The sequence below is a fragment of the Physeter macrocephalus genome, unplaced genomic scaffold (genome assembly GCF_002837175.3).
Source record: "Physeter macrocephalus isolate SW-GA unplaced genomic scaffold, ASM283717v5 random_506, whole genome shotgun sequence".
Lineage (NCBI taxonomy): Eukaryota > Metazoa > Chordata > Mammalia > Artiodactyla > Physeteridae > Physeter > Physeter macrocephalus.
Genome location: NW_021145792.1, coordinates 31,516 through 51,642, shown reverse-complemented (window position 1 = coordinate 51,642; position 20,127 = coordinate 31,516). Strand labels below are relative to the sequence as shown.

General features: G+C 58.3%; 1 protein-coding gene across 1 annotated transcript; it reads left to right on the top strand.

The window, feature by feature from the left end:
* Nucleotides 1-2,003: 2,003 nt before the first annotated feature.
* Nucleotides 2,004-18,829, top strand: LOC102984403 (rab11 family-interacting protein 3; the record flags this gene model as incomplete). The annotated part of the gene is made up of 10 exons (XM_028485654.2): nt 2,004-2,159; nt 5,356-5,391; nt 8,991-9,084; nt 9,930-10,033; nt 12,893-13,033; nt 15,105-15,186; nt 15,751-15,888; nt 15,982-16,137; nt 16,246-16,386; nt 16,461-18,829. Coding segments are annotated over 10 exons (1,162 nt in total), but the record flags the coding sequence as incomplete, so codon positions are not given.
* Between the last annotated feature and the right edge of the window lie 1,298 nt (nt 18,830-20,127).

The window sequence follows — 20,127 nt, the reverse complement described above, 5'->3', positions numbered from 1 at the left end:
TCCAAAGCCATTGCTTGCACCGTGTCTCTGTGTCACATTATGGTAATTCTAACAATATTTCAGACTTTCATTATGATTGTTTGTTGTGGGAATCTGTGATCAGCAATCCTTGATGTGACTGTTGCAAAAGGATTACAGGGCTTCCCTGGTGGCACAGTGGTTAAGAATCCTCCTGCCAGTGCAGGGGACTACGGGTTCAAGCCCTGGTCCAGGAAGATCCCACATGCCGCAGAGCAACTAAGCCCGTGAGCCACAACTACTGAAGCCTAAAAAAAAAAAAAAAAAAAAAGAAGAAGAAAAAAAAATGGATTACAACTCCCTGAAGGCCTAGATGCTGGTGAGCATTTTTTAGGAATAAAGTATTTTTTAGTTAAGGTATGCATGCTCATGGGTTTTTTCTTTTCTTTTTCAATTTTTTTTTTTTTTTTTTTGCGGTACGCGGGCCTCTCACTGCCGTGGCCTCTCCCGTTGCAGAGCCCTGGCTCCAGACGCACAGGCCCAGCGGCCATGGCTCACGGGCCCAGCCGCTCCGAGGCCTGCGGGATCCTCCCGGACCGGGGCACGAACCTGCATCCCCCGTATCGGCAGGCGGACTCTCAACCACTGCACCACCAGGGAAGCCCTTTTTCAGTTTTTAATATTTTAATTTTTTGGCTGTGCCGTGTGGCTTGCGGGATCTTAGTTCCCCAACCAGAGGGTGAACTCGTGTCCCCTGCAGTGGAAGCGCAGAGTCCTAACCACCAGGGAATTCCCTACGTTGTTTTATTAGATGTGATACTTTTACACACTTATTGGGCTACGGTACAGTATAAACATGACTTTTACATGCACTGGAAACCAAAAACTTCGCATGACTCACTTTATCGCAACACTCACTTTATTGCGACGGGCTGCAGGTGAACCCGCAGTATCTCCGAGGTCTGCTTGCACAGTGTTATCATCTGTGGTGTCTTCGGACCTTATTCCTCTTGCTGAAAATATGTGCCCTTCGACTGGCCTCTGAGGGAGGTTTAACATCACAAATGGCTCTTCGGATTCATTTTCTTATAATCACCTGACATCCCCAAACTCTCTGGAAAATTCCAGCTTTGAATAAACTCAACTGTGGCATCTAAAGGGCAGGACCTTCGCTCACAGAGCTGGCTCCTGCCCGGCTCTCCTGCCTCTTCGGGCTGCAGGAGGCCCTGGGAGAAAGCACCCACCCTCATATCCGGGTCAGGGGATGTGCCGGCCCCTCGGGGAGACCCTGGCCTGGTTGGACAGCCTGCACATGTCAGTCACCTCTCCCTTCTGCCCCCAGTTCTGGAAATTCTCCAGCTGTGCCAACAGCAGAGGCCAAGGGCCTGGGCGGGGGCCAAGCCAGGAGGGCTGCCTGACGCGCTCCCAGTGGTGCTGCCCCGAGGGCCAGGCTGTGGCCCCGCGGGGCGTGTGTCTCCCCATTTTGGTGATCTCTCCATTTGTTCCATGTGTCCGTCCCTCATCCCATGTCCGCAGGGTTACTTCTGCACTACGATTGATATCTCACTTCAACTTTTCTGTAGCCTGGGGTCCTAATGCCCGCAAGACGTGGCTGCCGTTACCACTGCCCTGAAAGCCCACTGAGATTAGGTCGCGGCGTGGCTAACGGAATTATGAGTTTTTAACGAAAGTTGTCCACCCATAGTTCTTGGTTCTGGTGGGTCTTAGACAGTTACTGACATGGTTACAGAACAGGAAGTAAGATGCTCCCTGGCCGTGTGCGTTGCTCTCGCGCTGACGTGTTTCTGACAAAGGAGGATGCAGTGTGTCCAGTCATTTACTTCTTGGCAAAGCAGGGTTCTTCTTTTACAACGAGCCACGGGGCTGCGCCTGTGTCCTCTGAGCACCTGACCAGGAAGATGCCCCCAGCCGCTGCGCTGGGCGTTGCGGGTCCCAGAGGTGGTGCCGAGGGTGACAGAGGCCTCCGCGGCATCCGCCTGACAGCTCACCCCCTCCAGCCACCCGGTCCTTGCTCTCTCCTGAAGCCACACCTCTTGTCCCTCCAGCGCTGACCCGCTTGCCGCCAAGCTGCACAGCATCCTCACGGATGAGGCTTTTGAGTTTTACTGTAGCCAGTGCCACAAACAAATCAACCGCCTTGAGGATCTTTCTGCTCGCCTGAACGATCTTGAAAAGAATAGGTAACCTGTGCGGTGCCTGGCCTGCTCTCTGTCCCGGGGGAGGCAGAATCCACCTGCCCGCAGCCGCCCCCACTACCCTGGCCCAGGTGCCACTCCCTTTGCCCGGCCCACTCCGGGGGCTTCCTCCAGAGGCCGGGCAGGCGTGCGGACAGCAGACTCTTCTCCGGCCCCTGCCCTGCATGTGCTGTTCCTGGTCTGGTGCCCCGTGTGCATGCCGCGGTCCAGTCCCCTGCCTCTGCCCTGCCTGAGGACAGCCAGCATGTGGCAGAAAGTCTGCTTTTAGAAAGATGTGCTTTCTCTGTTTTACTAAAAGATGTTTGAAGTTGAGAGTCACAAGAAGCAGCACTGGGAAATCTAAAGTGAGAGTAGGTCTTCAGCGCAGACTTGTGAGCAGCTTTCAGGGGCGTCAGGGCAGGGGTGAGCCCTGCCCTGAGCTGGTCTCTGGGAGGCTGTGCAGCCTCCCTCAGCGGCAGGGTCACTGGTTCTCTGTCGCCGGAACGGGCCGCAGGGCCCAGCATGCCTGCTGCTCTTCGCCTCTCCCTCTCCTCATCTCCTGGTTCCCTCTCCGCCCCCTGTACCCACCCCCAGTCAGAGTCCCAGGAGGAGGCACCTGGCTCCTCACAGCCTCACAGGCTCCAGCTGCAGGAAACATTTTGGGTGGTTTGCACATGCTGACGTGTCCGTTAGGCAGATTGCTGATTAGCGTGTTGTGTGGAGGAGAGATGGGCCCTGTGCGGCACACCCCACAGCCCCAGCCCAGCGGAGGGAGTGAGGGACTGCCAGGCGCTCTCGTGCGGGCAGCAAGGAAGGGGTGGGACGTGCCGACCAGTGCTGTGGGCTCCCAGGCAACTTCCTGGAGGAAGGGGCCTTGGACTGGTGGGAGTTGCATGGAAGGTGAACCATCCTAATGGTTTTGGCATGTACGCTTCCTCCCGGGCCTGCCGTCTGCCCTTGGGGCTTGGCCTCGGCCGCTCAGTCTGCCTGGTGGGCCCTGTGACCGACAGCCGGTCGTGACCTGGTTCTGGTTCAGCCCTTCCTCCTGCACTTGTGTAGCTCAGAGCTCAGGCTGGGGTCCAGCCAGCACCTGGTCAGGTGAGGGATAGGGCCGATCAGCAGCTTCAGAGGGGAGCTGGGGGTGCCAGCAGCGCTGAGGAGAACTGGAGGTGCTCTTTGAGGGGCTTCCAGGGAGACTGGGGATCCCAGAGACCCACCAGCCTCCCTTTACCCCTCGTGTTCAGCCCAGTGCTCAGCGCTCCAGGATGGCCGCTGTGCCTGGCGGGGATGGTCATTTGTCCTTCCCGAGCGGGGACCTGCCGTCTCCGTATCTCAGCTTTCACCCTCCGAAGGTTCTTGATGTGGAAGTGATCTTTTCCCACATTGAGGACCTGCCCCAGGACGGCCACAGTCGCCTCTGCTAGGCTTTGTGGGGCAGAGAACAGAGCGGGACATGGCCGAGTACAGCCAGCAAGTCCAGGGGGTCTCACGTCCAGTTTCTGCCACCTGTTCCCTAAGGCAGGCACTAACAAGGGGGTTAATATGCCATCAGAACCCTCGTTATAATCAGTCAGGAACTTTCCCCTACACACTCACTTAAGGAGATGTGAATCTTACCCATTGGTTTCCATGGAATTGCCTTAAAATAAACGTATTTGGTCATGCTTTGTGGTTGGTGAAAGGTGATTTAGTCCAAACCATATTCAGACAGCAGCTTTGACATCTGATATAATTTCTACCCATTGAACCTCAGAACATACATATTTTCCACATACCTGGGAGCCTCTGTAAAACGGTTCATTTTGTAGAAACTGAGAAGTCTGCTTTACCCAGAGGTGCAAGTGATGCCAGCCCCTGAAGGGGGACAGTACACTGGACAGTGGTCTATCCTTTCCTGTTGCTTCAGGATGAAATTAGACTTGTGGTAAAATGTACAGCATTAGTCAGGGCCCAGTCAGAAGAGGGGACCACACAGTAACTTGAATAGGAAAGTTTAATAAAGAGAGTGACCATTGTAACGAGGGATTGGAGTAGCATGGCATTGGCTGGGAGGAGAGCTCAGGAGGAGATGGGGCGGCGGCTGTGAGGGAGGAGTGGCGGCTCACGCCCACCGGCTGCAGAGGGCGTACCCGCACCTTCTAGAACTTGCTGAAGTCCGCCCTCTGGCTGCCAGGAAAGCTGTTCGCCGGGAGGGGTCTCACCAGAGGGACTCCCACCACGGAACTGCCTGGGAGGCGTCAGGGGCAGCCGCCCAGGTGGGATTCGGGAGTGTGGGGATCAGGGCCCAAGTTCAAACCCTGGTGCTGCCCAGGCAGCAGGGGCACCTGGAAGCAGGCCCTTTCCTGGGTCCCTATCCAGCACCCTCTGCCGACGCAGCATCGCAGGGGCCAGGAGCTGGTAGGCAGGACGAGCCCGGAGCAGAGAGGCAGTGCGTTGGTAATGGGTACGGTTGCTGGTGACGGGAACAGCATGTCTCCCCAGACAGGGTTTCCTGCCCCAGCCTGAGGGGGTCACAGTAACTGACGGGGGTGTGTATATCTGGCCGTGACGCTGTTCTTGTTCTCATAGGTTGAAGCTAATAGTTTAGCAGTTAAATTGGGAAGCAAAACGAGGGGTACGGTAAGCTTGGCCCTTTTGCCACTGCAGGTGATCACGTCAGGCAGGCGACATGGGGCTGACTTTCTTGTCCTGAAACGGCAGCAGGAAAGCGTTGCGAGTCTCTGCGCAGCTGGGCTGGTAGAGGGTGAAATGTCAGTGCCAGAGTTAAAACCGACGACAGAGCTTTCCTGTACACGTGGGCCCGTGTCATGCCTTGTGTAGAGCCTCTGACAGCCGAGGCTTTGGAGGGCAGTGTGGCTCCAAAAGCACTTGGGACGTGCCGTTGGCTGATGTCTCGAACCCAGCGTGGCCACCTGTGGGTCCAGGCGCTGGGGCCAGCCCCTGAACCGAGGCCTGGTTGTGACACCATCTGAAACTTCCTTGAGGGCTGGGACCAGGTGACAGGCCCCTGAGATTGTCCCTGTGCCCCTGAATGTTTTGCTGAGCGAGGCTTTCCGTGCATGGAGCTGGCCTCGGGAGCGGGTGCTGCATGCCTGCGGACGCGCCCCCGCCCCATATCTCTTTCGCCTGAGTTTCCTGCTTCCTCTCCATCCTCCCTGTCTGTTCTCTGACACCGTTTTCCTGTTTGTTTTGATTTCTGCAGTCCATCGAAGCGGCTGTCCAGCAAGAAGGTGGCAAGGTAGGAACCCTGGGTGCCCACTGAGGTGCTCTTCTGAAATGTGTCACTGGTCACAGTGCTTTAAAAACTTGTTTAGAAAATACTATTTTCAAGGTATTTTTTAAAAAACTTCTGAAAGTTACTTCTCATGGTTTGGAATTGAAAATAGTTTGAGGGGACAGGTTGTAAAAAGAATTTCCAAAGCAGTAGATTTGGACCTGGGTTTGTGGCTGGGGTTCCGTGGTGAAAACTTTCGTTCTTCCTCCTGTTCAGTTGAGTCTTTCCCGTGTGAGGGCTGTAGGCTAACCTGGTGGGGAGGGTCAGCGGGGGCCCTGATGCCACAGCCCGGGTCTGGGTCCACCTCTTTCAAGGGCTGTGTCCTTTCCACCCCCGCTGGCTCCCCAAGGTGAGGAGGAGGTGGAGGAGCTTCTAAAGAACAAGCGTTGGTGACCATTTCTTCATTTTTCAGTTTTGGGAGCTGTCCACTGGCTTCCTGCAGTGAGAGGTAACAGCACATGCGTTCACCCCTCCTGCCAGGCCCGCTCTAGGCGTGTAAGACGCCAGCATTCTTCACAGGAAGCCATGTGATGTGTTACTGGATTTCCTTTCTAAGATGAGTTTTTGCTTCTCCTGGAGGCAGTGATTGCCTTTATGTTTTTATTTGTGTCGTCTTCTTCCTCCACTGCCTGGCCCTGCCGCTGCCTGGATGGTTCCTCCAGAGCCCTAACCCTCTCCGCCCATGCTGTGTGGGCTGCACAGCTGCGGCCCCGTGTGTCTCCCTGACCCCGGGTCCTGGTGTCTGTTTCAGGTGTTGGATCATCTCGCCCCCTGAGCCCCTTCTTCCTTTTTTTAATCTCCATTTTCTATCCAGCACGTCTTCTGGTAGCTTCTTGAGAAAAGACATGCCCAGGAAATAAATTTTTGAGCCCTTGTTGGACATTTTACTCCTGTGGTTTGGCTTGGGGTAGAATTCTAAATCAGAAGTGGTTTCCGTTTAGCCAATTTTGAAGGCATTGCTCATTATCCTCTAGTCCTGGTGCTGCTGCAGAACAGTCTAGTGCTTGCTGGTTTTTCTTTGTGACTGCTTTTCCCTTCTGGAAGCTTTTAAAAGATGTTCTCCCTGTCCCTGAAGCTCAGACATTTCAGGACGAGAGGCGTGGTTCCAGTCTGGGAGTGCCTGCCCGAGCTCTGCGGGCCTCTCTGGAGTGCGATCCGCAGAGCCCTCCACCCCACCTCCTGGTCCTGGAGCTCCTACCCCCCGGAGCTCCTGCCCCCGGAGCCCCTGACGGCGGCCTCTCTGCTGTGGCTCCCCCACCCTTCTCTGAGCTCTGTCTCTCTTGCTAGAGGTCTCCCTCTGAGTGGGGTCCTGCCTGGCTGCCGACCTTCAGGTAGTTCACAGGCTGTGGTGCAGCCAGTTTGGAGGCCTGCAGTCCTGAGTCGGGCGCCTGGTGGGGGCCGCCCCTCCCCCATCTGAGCTCCTCCCTGCTGCCCCTCAGGTGCCAGCTGCCTGGGCTCTCCTCCAGCGTCCGGCGCCCTGGACATCTCATCTCTGGCACTGTCTACTCTCCTGCTTCTGTCCCTGAGGATATAAAACACTTGTTTTTCTTTTCCTGTCATGTTAAGGGCTGAGGGTCCAGGGGAAGCAGAGGTGAATCCAAAGGCCCACCCTCCTCACTTGCTCTCTCCATCACCTGGGTCTTGGGAGCGTCCTAGTAATTCCAGACCATGCTTTGATCATAGTTTCAGCATTACTTCCCTTCTCGCTCCACCTTTTACCCAAACAGCCTGCAGCTGGTGAGACTAAAGAAGCTGACTTGCCCTCCCAGCTCCTACACCAGGCACGTGGACGGACCTGGAGCCACCAGGGCCCGGCTCCTCGGCTTTTGGCCTCTGCGGCTGCTGCTCTGAGAATTCATCTTCCTTTGCAGATACCCTTTGGTATAAAAAAGGCCAGCCTGCAGGTGTTCGTTGTTTACAAACAGGCATCGTCTGCAGTCGGTGCACACACACTCACACACCCATGCACTTTGAATCTGCTGCTCTTCTGCCCTTAGAACTGCCACCAGCCTTCCAAGGAAACTCAGAATGCTTGCTGTCATTTCACTCTTGTGGCAGCGTTTCAGCCCAGGCCTCTGACCTGGCTGTGTGCTCACCTGGGTGCAGATGGCTCTGGGATCTGTATGCCTGGGGACCCCACAGGGTGACAGCAGGTCTGGGGTAGGGTGACATTTAGGGTGCAGTCCCGTCCACCGACCAGGCTTGACCTGACTCCCTTTGGGGTGGATCAGGCATCCCCCCACCCCACCTTCCCCTGGTGGGTCTCCTGAGCCGGGATGGGCTTAAATAAACAAGCTCCTCACCCACCATGGGAGGAACCTTGGCCTTACCCTAAGGTGGCTACATGCTGTGGCCACACACCCCGACCCCAGATTCAGCCCTTGGAAAATGCCTGAACCCCTCGTCTGAGATCAGGATTGGGTGTCAGCCCCCAGGCTTTGGCCCCTCCTCAGGGTGGTCTCTGGGTCTGGGGTGGGCAGCTTCCTGCCCCAGGAGTGGCATCAGGAGTTCATGTTTAGGTCAATGTCATGGATGTTAAGAGTGATTAGATGGCAACTTGATGGCCTGTCCTCCCCTGACCCTTGGGATTCAGCGCTCTCGGGGAATTGAGTGAAATCCACAGAAATGCGCTGATAGGTACCCACCAGGGCACAGTTAGGGGTTGTGGTCTACAGGGATAAAGATGCCCTTCCTTTTTGTTCCCCTGAGAATGTTTCTGGAAAAGAAATGTAAGGAATGCGCAAGCTCAGTCAGTGCTGAAAAGGAAATAGAACTTCCTGTTTGGTAAAGAGACTGTACTTTTTTTTTGGCCATGTGGCATGGCATGCGGGATCTTAGTTCCCCAACCTGAGAACGAACCCAGGCCCGCTGCAATGGAAGCAGAGAGTCCTAACCACTGGACCACCAGGGAAGTCCTTGAGAGTGTACTTTTTAACAGTGTTTTATTGAACTGGCTCTGTGCTGTGTCCTTAGTTATGTGACAGCCTGCAGATCCCCGTTCTGTAGCATAGTGAGGGTGCCTAGCTTCCTCAGGGTCACACAGCGCTGAGGCTCCTCCCGCATGTGTCAGAGCCAAGGGCCTGTGCCCTTTTCACGCTCGGCCCCCAGAGGCCCCGAGTGTGTCTTGCCGTGGCTGCCCCAGGAGGTGTGCCTGGAAGTCAGAGATGGAGAGGGCGTGGAAGTCACGGTGTGCCCACAGGTTGTGACCTTGAACTAATGTTTCACGGATCGGGGAAGATGAGATTATTTCGTATCACCGAGAGGAGTGACGTCCTGTTTTATTGCCCAAGTTCAAAGTATCTTGGCCCAGTAGCTGGTAGGGAAGGAGGCCAGGCCCATTGGGCTCCACAGACTATGGCCTGTTCACCCAGCCCTCGGTAGTGGTGTCCTGCCCAGAGTCCCCTTCGGTGGAAACCTGCCCGCCTGCTGCTGGGTTCTGCTTTCCAGACCAGCCTGGGGGTGTTCATGTGTACAGGCCTGGCCGCGAAGTTGTCCCCCTTCTTTGCTCTCCTTGCTCTGTTGAAGGACCTTCTCTGGACAGGGCTGTCATTTATTCTCCCCAGGCACCTGCATCAGTCAGGGGCCCTGACCATGGAGGCCCTGCAGGACCCTCCCCCAGACCCCGTGGAGGGCATGGAAGAGGACATTGCTGACAAGGTAGGCCCTGGATGGATGGCAGGGCCAGAGGGCCACGTGTGGACAACTCAGTGGCCTCAGGCGCGGGCCCCCGGTGGGTGTGTTGGGTGAGGTGCACAGAGGGCACAGCGGGAGGTGGTGATGGCGCCATCAGGGCTGCGCCGTCCGCCAGCCCTGATGATCTCTGGCGGGGTTTCCTCGGGTTGGCAGCCGCAGGGTGAAAAGGAGAGGTGTCACATTGTCCATGGAGAGGTGCCGGCCGGGGAGGCGGGAGGGCCCGCAGCCTGCAGTGATCCTAGAGCCAGGACGGTGGAATCGGCCACTCCTGAGAGGTTGCCGGGGACAGGGCAGCCTCCCCGTGGCCAAGGCCCCAGGGCTCCAGGACCAGCTCCAGGAAGTGCAGGGGCAGGGTGGCCACAGACCCCCCCACCACCTTCTCTCCCACCTCCTTCTGTCCCCCTCGCCCACCTCACCCTGCTCCCCACCTCCTGGACCTCTACAGCACCTCCAGCCTCTCAGCTCTGTAGAGCCCTCCCCAGCTCTCCGGTCTGGCCGTCACGCCTCCCACCGCCTGGTGAGCGTGTCTGGCTCCAGACCCCAGGCCTTTCTGTCACTCGAGTCCCTAGCGTGAGCCGCTTCTGTGGGCTGTGTCTGGCGGAGCAGTGGCCCTGCCTGTGGCCCCTCAGCTCCTTTGCCTTTGAGGTTTGAGGGCACCACGTGCTCCCCGTCCTCACTGGTGCCCACGGGGCTCTGCTGCCTCGTTCACGGGGCGTCTCCAGCCTGGTGGGCGTGGCCTCCAGGACAGTGTGCGTGGGGCACACACTCTCCCGCCTCCTTGATTCTCAAGCCACCGTCTTGCTCCCCAGGTTGTCTTCCTGGAGAAGCGAGTGTCGGAGCTAGAAAAGGACACGGCTGCCAACGGGGAGCAGCACAGCCGGCTGAGGCAGGAGAACCTCCAGCTGGTACACAGGTGAGAGCAGGCCTCTTAGTGCCTGTGGGGTGTGATCTGCCCCCTGGTCGTTCTCCTCCCCTCAGGTTCTCTGAGCACCACCCTCCTCCATTCAGCTGCTGGGGGCCTGCTCGCTGGATGGTGTGGGGTGAGCAAGGCTCCCGCTGAGGGCTCTCCCCAGAGGAAAGGGCAAGGGAGGGACCTCTCAGGAGAAGCCGGGGCCGACACCCTGCCTGCAGAGTGCCGGGCTGGGATTCCCGTCTGGGGGTGTCTGGCGTGTGCCCCGCTTCCAAGACCCGTCCTGACCAAAGGTGCGCCCCCCACCCCACGCAGGCTTGCTTCATCTCTGCATCTCCTGGACGAGGAAACCGAGGCAGCAAGTGGGGGCTCTGGGGCGGGGCCAGTGCCTCCAGAGCTCCCTGTGCTCGGGTACTTGACCCACCCCCTTGAAGCATGGGGTCCTCGTGGGGCGTAGCAGTGCGACCGAGCCCCACGTGGGAGCCACGAGCTCTGAGTTAGAAATAACAGCCGTGTGGAAGTCGGTGTAAGGAGGGAGCAGGTGCTTCCCCATCTCCTGTTTTGCAGACTTTTCACAGCACATGGTATGGTTTCCGGTGTTAGGAAGCCGGTCACGCTGTGTACCTCACCCCAGTTTGCAGCACTCCTCCTGCAGAGGACAAGGGACTTGGCCCGTGTGCAGCCGGAGGCTTGGGGTCACAGACCCCTTTCAAGAGGTCCAGAGGCTGGGAGCACGGCGTGTGGTCTGGGCGAAGCCTGGCCCTGCCGAACCCTCTGCAGCCCCGGGATCCTCGCCCTCCGAGCACTTGTACCAGCGCTGGACACGGGCCCCGAGGCTCTGGGGGACGCTGGCCTCCTATTGTGGATTCTCCTGGGTGAGATGGGCCTTCATGACCTGTCCTCCTGTTCTTGGAGGCTGGGAACCAGGATGTGCCATGTTGTCCTGGGTGCCTCTCCCGCTGCTATAACAGAACAGCAGAAGCATGTTCTCCTGTGTGGTCGAAACCCTGGCTCCGGGGCCGCCTGCTTTCCTGCCCGTGGCCCTGCTGCAGAGCCAGGGGTGGGGTCGGCCCTGCTCGTGCGAGGGCTGGGGCTCCAGCGCTGCGTCTGCAGGACGTTCCTTACTCCCTTCCTGTCCTTGTCCAGGGAGGTCTGGATGGGCCACCAGACTCTTTTCTCCAGCCGACCAGAGGTTTGTCTCATCCAGTGGGCATTTATCAGTTATCCACTTATGTGGTGGAAAGTCCACACTCTGTGCCCTGCCCGGCCACCCAGCCCCAGGGCCTGTCATATCCAGTTCCTGGGGCCGTTTCTGCCAGTGTTTGCCTAAGCTCCCCTCAAGCACACACTCCTGCTGCTGCTGCTTGGCGTGTCCCAGCCGCACTGACCCGCCGCACTGCTCTCCTTTCCCTCCATCCTAGGAGTTCCACCTGCTTTCTCCACATCTGGTCTCTTATTCTCCAGATCCCGCATTTCTTCTTTGCTTACTCACTTTCTGAGCAGATGGCCTGCTCTCAGCATAGGAGCCAGGCTTCCTAAGGCCTCACGTGTCTGAAAACGGGGCTGTGTCGTGTCCCCCCGCCACCCCCACCATTGACAGTGTGGCTGAGTCTGGGATCCCGCTGGGAGCTGGGTCCCTGGGAGCCGGCTCCGCTGCCGTCTGTCCCGTCTGTGACCAGGGCCCTGGCACCGCTGGGCTCACTGCTCTGTGAGGTCCTGTTCTCTCCCGACGCTGTGAGGGTCTCTTGTTGTTTCCTGTGCTGAGGGCATGTGGTTTCCAGCCTTTAAATCTGGAAAACGTGTCTCTCAGAGTTTCTTCCATTTTCTTGTCTGTCTGAACTTCTGTTAATCAGATATCAGACCTCATGGACCTTTCTTCTCATTTTCTTTACTTCCTTATTCTCTAACTTTCTCACTTTTCTTTTTTTCTGTGTCATAATCTTTGGTTTTCTCCTTCAGTTATTCTATTGAATTTAAAATTTTGTCGTGTCGTAGTTTTAATTGCTAAGAGTTACTTGTTACCCATTTCTTCTGCGACAGCTGCTCCTGTTTCGTGGACGTGGTGTCTCAGGCCTCTGAGGGTGATAGTTACAGGGCTTCTGTGGTGTTTCCCGCACAATGTGTGTCTCCTTCAGGTCGTTTTTTCTGTTTGCTTTGGCCAATTTGTATTAAGAGCTTTCCTGTGATGTCTGGTGGTCTTTGGCTGTCTGTTCACTCTTGGGTGCGAGCACCAAAAAGTAGATGAGAAGCCCTGTGTGGACGGGCAGCTTGGGGACATGGGCTCCGGCCGTCCACAGGCAGGGCCCGGAGCACTTCTCTGTGGTTTGGTCCGTTCCTGTCTCCTGCACGTGGGAGTGGTGGTCTGGGAAGAGGCCAGGGTCAGGGTCCTCATGTGTACCTTCCTTCTGTCCCCATGTTCTTGCTATACCTGCCTTAGAGTCTGCCACGGCTGACCTGGGTGGGGTGGGTCTGTACACCATGTCTTCAGCCTGGAGTATCAGTGCGAGGTGCCCTGGGGCCAGGCACCTGGTGGGCTTGTGACCGGAAGGGTCTCCTGCCCACACCCAGCGAGCAGGAGGCAACTGTGGGTGCAGGCCAGGATGGGGGTAAGTCCCCCTGGGAATGATGGGGACTGTCCTTGCCGTCAGGACTTTGCCGTGGTCTGAAGGCCAGGCACCCTCAGTGTGAGGTGAAGGCTGTTTGGGGGATACATGTCCTGCTTCAGAACTGCCCTTGACTAGAGCTGTGGGCCACTGGGGGACGTCTCAGTGCCTTCCTCTCCCCACTCTGGGCAGGGGCGCTCTCTCCAGCTCCGGGCGCAGCATCTCAGGATGGTTTCTCCCCTCCCCCTCTGCCTTGCAGAGCCAACGCCCTGGAGGAGCAGCTCAAGGAGCAGGAGCTGAGAGCCTGCGAGATGGTCCTGGAGGAGACACGCAAGCAGAAGGAGCTCCTGTGCAAGATGGAGCGAGAGAAGAGCATCGAGATCGAGAACCTGCAGGCCAGGTTGGGGAGAGGGGGACGGGCGACCCACAGGTCAGGTCGGGGAGAGGGCTGATGAGAAATGCAGCTGGGCTCTCACCACAACAGCTGGCCACCCCAGGAGGGCACGATACCTAGGAACAAATTTGATTTTACGAACAGTGGAAAAACCTTTGTGAAGAAAACTAAAAAACTCTACTGAAGGCCACAAAGTATTTGAAGGCAAAGACTGACACTACCTGGATGTCACTTTCTCTCATCTTTCTCCAGTGGATGCTGCACCATTCAAAATCAAAGTCAAAATATTTTTTTGAGGCAACTTGAGAAAATTACCCCTATGCTCCCCTGAAGGCATAAGCCTTAGATGAGTCAGAAAAAGGGGAGCATACTCTGTGCAGACACCCCACAAAGGCACAGGAGTGGACCAGGAACTCGGGCTGGGGGCGTCCACTCACGGTGACACATGGATCTCAAACGTTGTTTGTCAAAGAAAACCAGCAGAGAACCTAAATGTCCACAAGTTAACAGTCACCTGGAGGTTCCTGCTCATCCTCCCTCTGCAGAGCTCGCTCCTGGGTGGGTAGTGACGGGGAGGCGGGTATTTCAGTCTTTTTAACTGAATGGGCACCACTCTCAGCCTTCAGCGTGCAGCCATTTTACACTCGTGAACGACAACTCCAGGCTCTTTAACATGTGTTTATCTCCAGCTCTTAAAGCTGGAAAATACATTTTGACACATTTTCAACAGTGGGAGGTGGCAGGAGGGGCTGCACACAGAGCTGTGCTGGGGTCTCCCTGGACGGGAGGCCTCCCCGGGCGCAGGCCTGCGGTGTCACCTCCCGGGAAAGCCTTCTTCCTGGGCCTTGGCACAGTACCGTCCAGTGGACCTGCGGGCCACAGCCTCTCCGTGGGGCCCTGTCCACCGGGCTGTCGGTGCCTAGGGGCAGGCCGTCCTGCCTCCCGTGTCTGCCAGCACCAGAGCCTGCACGGCAAGGGGCATCCTGCTGGCCGAGTGGGACATCCTGCTGGCCAAGTGGTACAGCAGCTGCAGGGGCCTGAGGTGGACAGGGCCTCATGAGGCCCTCACAGAGCGAGATGGCACTTGGGGTCACCACTGCCTGCTCTTTGCACCTCAGTTAGCAGCTCCATGTGCCTGGACCCTGGTGGCCTCCCTCAGCTCCCTGGCGTTCTTGGGGGGGTAAGGACAGCGGGGCCATGGAAGGAACTGGGGCTTCTTGGAGAAGGGCTGGGTCTGTGGCTGGGACAGAGGAAAACCGGCAGAGCCTGGAGTGCCAGGAAGCAGGGAGGTGCTTGAACAGAAGCACACACAGACGACGGTGTGTCATGGCTCCCAGAGGGCATAGCTGGGGCACAGCAGGAACCGCCATCCAGAGTGTAACCCAACGTGGACTCCTGCAGAGAAGACCAAATAACACACAGACATGCCCACTCGGGAGTCCCTGGAGCGTGGACTGGACCCCATGACTGGCCTCCAGATGACAGAGAAGGGACGGGAAAAGGAGAACTTGACAGAGACACCTGGCAGATACACCCCAACCAGGCGATCCAGATCAACATCACCCGTGATGCGAAGGGCACCTCTCCTCTGTGGGATTCTCCCCAAACCCACAACCTGTCCAGTCACGAGAAGACACCAGACAAACCCAGTCTGAGGGACATTTTACCAAATACATGACCAGACCTGCTCAGAACTGTCAAGGTCATGAAGAGCCAGGGAAGTCCAGAGATTGCTGCACACCAGAGGGGACAGAGGAACCATGACGGCTGATGCGGTGCAGGGACACCGCATGGGAAGGAGCGCTGGTGGGAAAGCTGTGTCGAGTCCCTGGGTTGGTCATTCGTGTTTCCAGTGTGGGTGTGAAGAACACCACGATGGTGAGCAGATGCCTGGAGAAGCTGAAAGGGGCTCAGGGTCCGTGGAACTCGCTCTTGTGTCTGCAGCTTCTCTGTAAACCGGAGGTGTGTGGAGACACCATCCTGGCTTATGAGAAGCTTTGGCCCAGGGCCCTCGTGTGGGTACGTGTGGTGGTCGGGGGACAGCTCTGCGGGTCCCAGCCTTGTTTTTGTGCCCCAGGCTGCAGCAGCTGGATGAGGAGAACAGTGAGCTGAGGTCCTGCACGCCCTGCCTGAAGGCCAGCATCGAGCGCCTGGAGGAGGTGAGCTGCCGGCCGGGCTCTCCCCGCCCTGGGTGCCTGTGGGCCATCGGGACCTGAGACAGGTTCTCCAAAGCAGGGCAGCTGCACTGTTGGCCGATGGGCCTGCGGGGGTGTGGCCGGCCAAGGGGTGCGCCTGCAGGCCGGGGAGCTGTGCTGCTTGAGAGCAGGCTGGTGACACCGGGCCCTGCGGCCCCGGGGGTGAGGGAGCCAGGACACGCTGGGCCTGGCCGTCCCTTTGCTGGAAGATGCGCGACCCTGCCCAGCTTCCCAGCATCCTTGGGCCTGGAGAGTCATGCATAGATTAACCCCTGGTTTGAATCTAGGATGATGTCCTTGAGGGCCTGACTTCAGCTTGTGCCCCGTGGTCCCCTCCCCACCCAGGGACCCCTGGGCAACTCTGCACCCTGAGGACATCTGAGAGCACTTGGACTCTGGCCTCCTCCCAGAAACAGTCCCGGGTGCCTCGCAGGCCCGCCTGCCACGTGTCGGGCGCAGACAGCTGAGGAGACCTGCATGGATGGGTGGCAGACGGGTGTGTCTACGGCAACTGTTTCGTTCTTGCAGGAGAAGCGGAAGCTGCTGGATGAGATTGAGGAGCTGTCTCTGCGGCTCAGTGAGGAACAGGAGAACAGGAGGAAGCTGGGGGACAGGCTGAGCCATGAGAGGCACCAGTTCCAGAGGGACAAGGAGGCGACCCAGGAGGTGAGCACAGAGCCCCGGGGTCCCCCCCGCCACTGGCGTTCAGACCGCCCCAGAGGTCCTGAAGCCAAGCTGAGCCAACCCCTGCTGCTGCAGCTGATCGAGGACCTGCGCAAGCAGCTGGAGCATCTACAGCTCTTCAAGCTGGAGGCCGAGCAGAGGAGGGGCCGCAGCAGCAGCGCAGGCCTGCAGGAGTACAACAGCCGCACGCGGGAGAGTGAGCTGGAGCAGGAGGTCCGGAGGCTGAAGCAGGTGCGGGCTGGGCTCACGCTTCCGGGGGCCAACATGGGGGTGCGTCGGGGCCGGTGCCCGAGCTGGTGGTCCTGCCTCGGCCCAGGAGTGACGCCCCGTGTCCCCCAGGACAACCGCAGCCTGAAGGAGCAGAATGACGAGCTCAACGGGCAGATCATCAACCTGAGCATCCAGGGCGCCAAGAACCTCTTCTCCACGGCCTTCTCTGAGTCTCTGGCCGCAGAGATCAGCTCTGTCTCCCGCGACGAGGTAACGCCCCGCCCCATCCCCTGCGGGCGTCCACAGTCTGGGCACCTGGCACCGACCCCTGGCTCCTCCCACAGCTCATGGACGCCATCCAGAAGCAGGAGGAGATCAACTTCCGCCTGCAGGACTACATCGACAGGATCATCGTGGCCATCATGGAGACCAACCCGTCCATCCTGGAGGTCAAGTAGTGCCACTCGGAGGGGCTCCAGCGCAGCACGCACACGGCCGAGACCGAGGTCCCTCACCCACCGTGGAGCACACAGCTGGGCTGGGCAGGGCAGGGCGGGGGAGGAGGGATGCTGGGACCAGAGCCCACGGTGGCTCTGGCCTCTCGCTATGCCCTCCTTTCTGCAGAGAATGAGGGACAGTCTCTCAGGCTGGGGTGAACCCCTCTGTGACCTCTCCCACACTTCCTGCCTTGACAGGGAAGAAAGGAATGAAATGGGTCCCCACCGGGGGTGCTGCTGCCTGTGCCCGCCAGGCACCCTGACCTGGTGCCATCCAAGTCTCAGCCGCTCCTGGATGGCATGGAAGCCCCAGGACCCTGGCGCCAGACATGGTGGGGCAGGGGGAGGACAAGCAGGAGAGGCCAGTGTGTGTCAGGGTCTGGCCAGGAGCTGCAGGGCCCCCCCTCAGCTTTCCTGGAGCTGCTCAGGCTGGCACCCAACCAGAAGGGGCCCCTTGGTCCAGCTTCAGGCCCAGGGGCCTCTAGGCCGTGGGCCTGTGCTCACGGCCAGCCCCTCGCTGCAGTAACCCTGGGCGCTGACCCTCCTGTAACTTGAGAGTCATGGCGTGGAATGTGCTGTCTGCATCGGGTGGGTGTTGCTGTTCCCCTCTGACCCTGGGGGTTCAGGCAGGGCTATGGCTCCCAGGGGTGTGTCCTCTTCTTCCTGTGCAGATCTCCGCTGGCCCGAGGAAAGCAAACGTCTGGAACCAGTTTCCTCTGGGAGTTTGAGGTCTTTAGGAGTCGTCCTGTCTCCACAAGGTGCACTTTGCAGGAGGCTGGGGCGGGCAGGCTCTCACAAGTACACAGGTCAGGGCCTTCCTGGTGGCTTGGGGGCTCCTTCAAGGAAGCCCTTGCCCGGCACCTGCACTGCCAGGAGCAGCAGCATCACCCACAGGGGCTGCTGGGCCTGCCCCCCGAGCCTGAGCGCCAGCCAGGAGCCTCCGGGTGCTCCCAGGTGGGCCAAGACCCTGCACACAGGCGGGCCACTGCTGTGTGCAAGCGCATACGTGAGGGTGTGTGTGTGCGTGCGTGCGTGAGCGAGCGTGTGTGTGGCTCTGTGTCCCTCCACCCTCTACGTGGCCCACCTTCTACACTAAGATTTAAGATGTTGCCTCGTATTGTATATTTTGGGGAAAGCTTTGGGTGTAAATCAATGTAAACTTGGAGGAGAGATTTTTCTATCGTGTAGAGTAGGTATTTTTTATAGATTGAAGGTTGATCAATTTTTTAATACTTCTAAGAGAGAAAACTATCTGTGTATACACATGAAATATATATATGTACGATAATAAACACTGGAACTCTGCTCCCCGCCCTGCTGTGCCCCGCCACACAGACTGGGTCTGTTTCTTTGAACACAAGCTGCTCTGAGACCTTCACGCAGACGCCGGGCACTGGCTGGCACGCTGACCCTGTTTTCACCCCCTCGAGAAAGATCTCCAGGCCGAGCGACAGTGGCCTGGATGACGTAGGAGCATGAGGCCAGGGGCCCCAGCACCGAAGAAAGTTGGTGCTGCATCTGAGGGGGCTGAGGGGCGGGCCAGGAGCTCCCCATGGCATCATCTGGGCTTGGACAGCAGGAGGCCTTCTGGTCCAGCCAACCCCTCCCAGAGGCGGCAGGATTTCCCCTCCCGGCTGAGCCCACAGGGGAGTCCAACTGGGGATGCTCCTGGGGTGGGGCGGGGCGACGTGGTGGGGCCCCAGGGCCATGTGTTCATGGTAGGACACAGCCCCCAAGTGCAGCCTGGCTGCTGACATGGTGCTGAGGGCCAGCAAGGCCGAAGTGGGTAGGGGCAGACATAGAGAACCCAAAGGAAGACACAGGAAAGGCAAAGGCACCATGGGATTGGGCCGGAAAGGCTTGGCAGGGAAGCCAGGGAAGGAGAACTCAGGTGCCACTGCAGTCATGGGGATGCCACCAAGGAGCTTCTAAGGGTGAGTGACCAAATCTGACTTGAAGGGGGGCTGTTAGCTAAAAGTCCCCCAAAATTGATTCCCTGGCCCAGGCATCTCCCACCGCCTAGCACTGAGCTACCTGTGTACCAGACACAGATGGAGAAACTGAGGCCCCACCCGACCACCCAGTGGGGCAGAGAAGGGCTTGAGCCTAGGTCTGCTGCCCACTCAGCCCCCAGGTGATGACAGGTTGGCCTGGCCTGCAGCAAGCAGGGCCCCCAGGCCTTGTCCTCAGCTGGGGGTGTGGCATTAAGAGTCTTTGAGGGAGCTTCCCTGGTGGCGCAGTGGTTAAGAATCCGCCTGACAATTCAGGGAACACAGGTTCGAGCCCTGCTCGGGGAAGCTCCCACATGCTGTGGAGCAACTAAGCCCGTGTGCCGCAACTACTGAGCCTGCGCTCTAGAGCCCATGAGCCACAACTACTGAAGCCCGCGCACCACAACTCCTCAAGCCCGTGTGCCTAGAGCCCGTGCTCTGCAACAAGAGAAGCCACTGCAACGAGAAGCCCGTGCACTGAAATGGAGAATAGCCCCCTCTCGCAGTAACTAGAGAAAGCCCTTGCACAGCAACTAGAGAAAGCCCGCGTGCAGCAACGAAGACCCAATGCAGCCAAAAAAACCCCAAAAAAACCAGAACCTTCTGGAAGAAAACATAAGAAAAAATCTTCATGACCTTGGGGTAGGCAAAGATTTCAGGTCACAAAAGCACCAGCCATACAAGAAAAAAATTGCCAAATTGGCTTTCATCAAAAAAAAAAAAAAAAAAGACTCTGAGGGTCGCCAGGAGGCCTGGGTGCCGTGTGAGTAGCACCGAAGGGGCAATTGGAGGATGTGGACGTGTCGCAGGAGTTCCTGCCTGGAGCCAGCATCCCTGCCAGGATTCGGGGGAGGGTCTGGAGAGGATGCAGGCCCCCAACCATGCTCCTGGGGCTCAGAGGGGGTAGCTCCCCGGAGTCAATACATACATCATCAAGTTCATTAGTGGGGCTGGGACTTGTACCTGGCCACCCCCAGGGCCCAGTGCTTGCCAGGTACAACCAGTGGGCCACGTGGCCAGGGCAGCCAGGGAGGGCAGCATTGTGGTGGGGTCTGGGGTGCGGGCTTCACCCCCCAGACTCCTGGTGGAGTTGCACAAGGGGGCCAGCTCAGCACTGGGGGTGCCGGGGTGCTCCAGCAGGTTCAGGAGGTCAGTGGGGGCCTGGGAGGGCCTTGTCCCTAGCCTTGCTGCACTGGAGACGTCTCTGCTGACCTGGGAGAAGGCCAGTGCCTCTGCTTTGACACCGGGTGATGTCCCGGGTCTGTCCATCTGGAGCCTGAAAGGCCCGTCTCTGCCTAGGAGGAGAAGCTGGGTATGGGGAGGGGCGTTTCCATCAGGTGAAGCCAAAACCAGGAAGGGGCTCCTCCCCGTAACCCACTGAGGCCTGCCAACCCGTTCCATTTCCACTCTTAAACATGGGGGCCTGTCCACAGTCTAGCTGGTCCCACCAGCCAAGGCTGAGATCCTTGCCCTGGTCCTGCAGGGGTCCCAGCCCTACTAGAGACAGAGCCCCCTTGGGACAG